The sequence below is a fragment of the Etheostoma spectabile genome, chromosome 6 (assembly GCF_008692095.1).
Source record: "Etheostoma spectabile isolate EspeVRDwgs_2016 chromosome 6, UIUC_Espe_1.0, whole genome shotgun sequence".
Classification (NCBI taxonomy): domain Eukaryota; kingdom Metazoa; phylum Chordata; class Actinopteri; order Perciformes; family Percidae; genus Etheostoma; species Etheostoma spectabile.
Window position 1 is genome coordinate 4599782 of NC_045738.1, and position 1569 is coordinate 4601350.

At 36.2% G+C, this 1569-nt stretch overlaps 1 protein-coding gene across 2 annotated transcripts in view; it reads left to right on the forward strand.

The window, feature by feature from the left end:
• Nucleotides 1-1569, forward strand: part of LOC116690863 (tumor necrosis factor receptor superfamily member 11B) — a 17637-nt gene that overhangs the window by 9508 nt on the left and 6560 nt on the right. For both annotated transcript variants that reach the window (XM_032518064.1, XM_032518063.1), the window contains exon 3: nt 387-531. In XM_032518064.1, coding sequence (XP_032373955.1) covers nt 387-531 — 145 coding nt within the window. The remainder of the gene's footprint in view (nt 1-386; nt 532-1569) is intronic.

Genomic DNA, 1569 nt, shown 5'->3' on the forward strand with positions numbered 1-1569 from the left:
TTTTTTTTTAAACCAGTGTTTCCACTTTAGTTGTTGTTACTAAAAATGAAAGTTTGAATTATGCTCATTGTGGTAGAGTTATCTTCCCCCGCAGTTTAGATGCTTTCCTCTTCGCAACTCTCAATAAATTATTTAATATATTTTGTTAACATGTCCTCCTTGAGGTGTTTTTATTTTATGTTCTAGTATGCCTTTTCTATCATTTTCAAGATAATGTATGTTAATGAGCGCTTGTGAACCAGCAGCATAAGTATCACCATGACATAAATAAATGAGTAAACTCCCTGTTTATATGTGTGCATGTAAATCAGTTTTTACTGTATGCTATTGTGTGCATGCAGCTGCATTGTTTCAGTGGGTGTGTAACCGTGGTTTGTTGTGCTTAGGTTTGCAAAGAGAGACAGCTTGTGAAGCAGCAGTGCAACAGCACTCACGACCAACTGTGTGAGTGCGCTCCAGGTTTCCACCTAGTGGTGGAGTTCTGCATCACACACAGTACCTGTCCACCTGGCTATGGAGTGACAGCTTTAGGTAAGACTGAGATCAATATTATGATTATCATTGTTGTTATGATGTTGTTATTTTGTAATTGTACTGACAAACTGCCTTTGTTGTACAGCAGTTATTTGATAAATAAGAGGATTTGTTATTTTGTGGGTTATCTGTCTTTCCGGGAAAGTATGTAAATTAGATTTAAATTGGAGATTGCTGAATAAAAGGTTGGCATCCATACTAAAACCAGAGAGAATTATTATTATTGCCTCAATGTTCACTTAAACCTACTGTAGGAAAAGTGTGTGTGTTTCTTGCTACTGTAGGTAAAGTGTGTGTCTTTCTTGCACTTCCACATCTCACCTGTTCTGAGTTGGGGCAATGTGGCTTGCAACGTCAGATTGTTTTACAGTAACAGTTTGCAGCAGCACTGGTAATTGTCATGTCATTTTGGTTTGTACAGTTACACATTAGCAAGCGCTTCAACTCTTTTTTGGAAAGAGTTCTAATCACTCTTATTACCCTTAACAGTTGTCTCAACACAGCTCTTGTATATATTTATCTTTTGATATTTATAGTAATAAGACACTGAACAGTTGGGAGCAATGGCTTGTCACTTGAATTGAAATGATCATTTATGAAAGACATTATGACGAATGGACTGATGGATAAGACCATTTAATATCTGTTTACAGAGTGCATTGGGAAGTTAAAAAGTTGCTCTCATGCTGTTATCGTCGTGTGGAAAAGGTTCACTTTATTTTTTCCATGAACTCCATTATTTTCCAAATACAGCATTTTGTCATTGCTAAACAGCATCACTTAACTCCATTGAGCTACAGCTTCTGTGACTGTAATCAGCGTGGGATGACTATCCATTTTATTCCATGCTGTCATAGATCCTCACACCATCAGGGTATACATGCTGACCAGTGTTGGGCAAGTTACTTTTAAAGGAATATATAGTAACAGTTACTACTTATATCTTCCAAAAAACTAAATTAGTTACTCAGTTACAAATTATAAAAGTAACTAGTCACTTTCAAGTCAATTTTTAAATGCTCAAATGTGACCCCA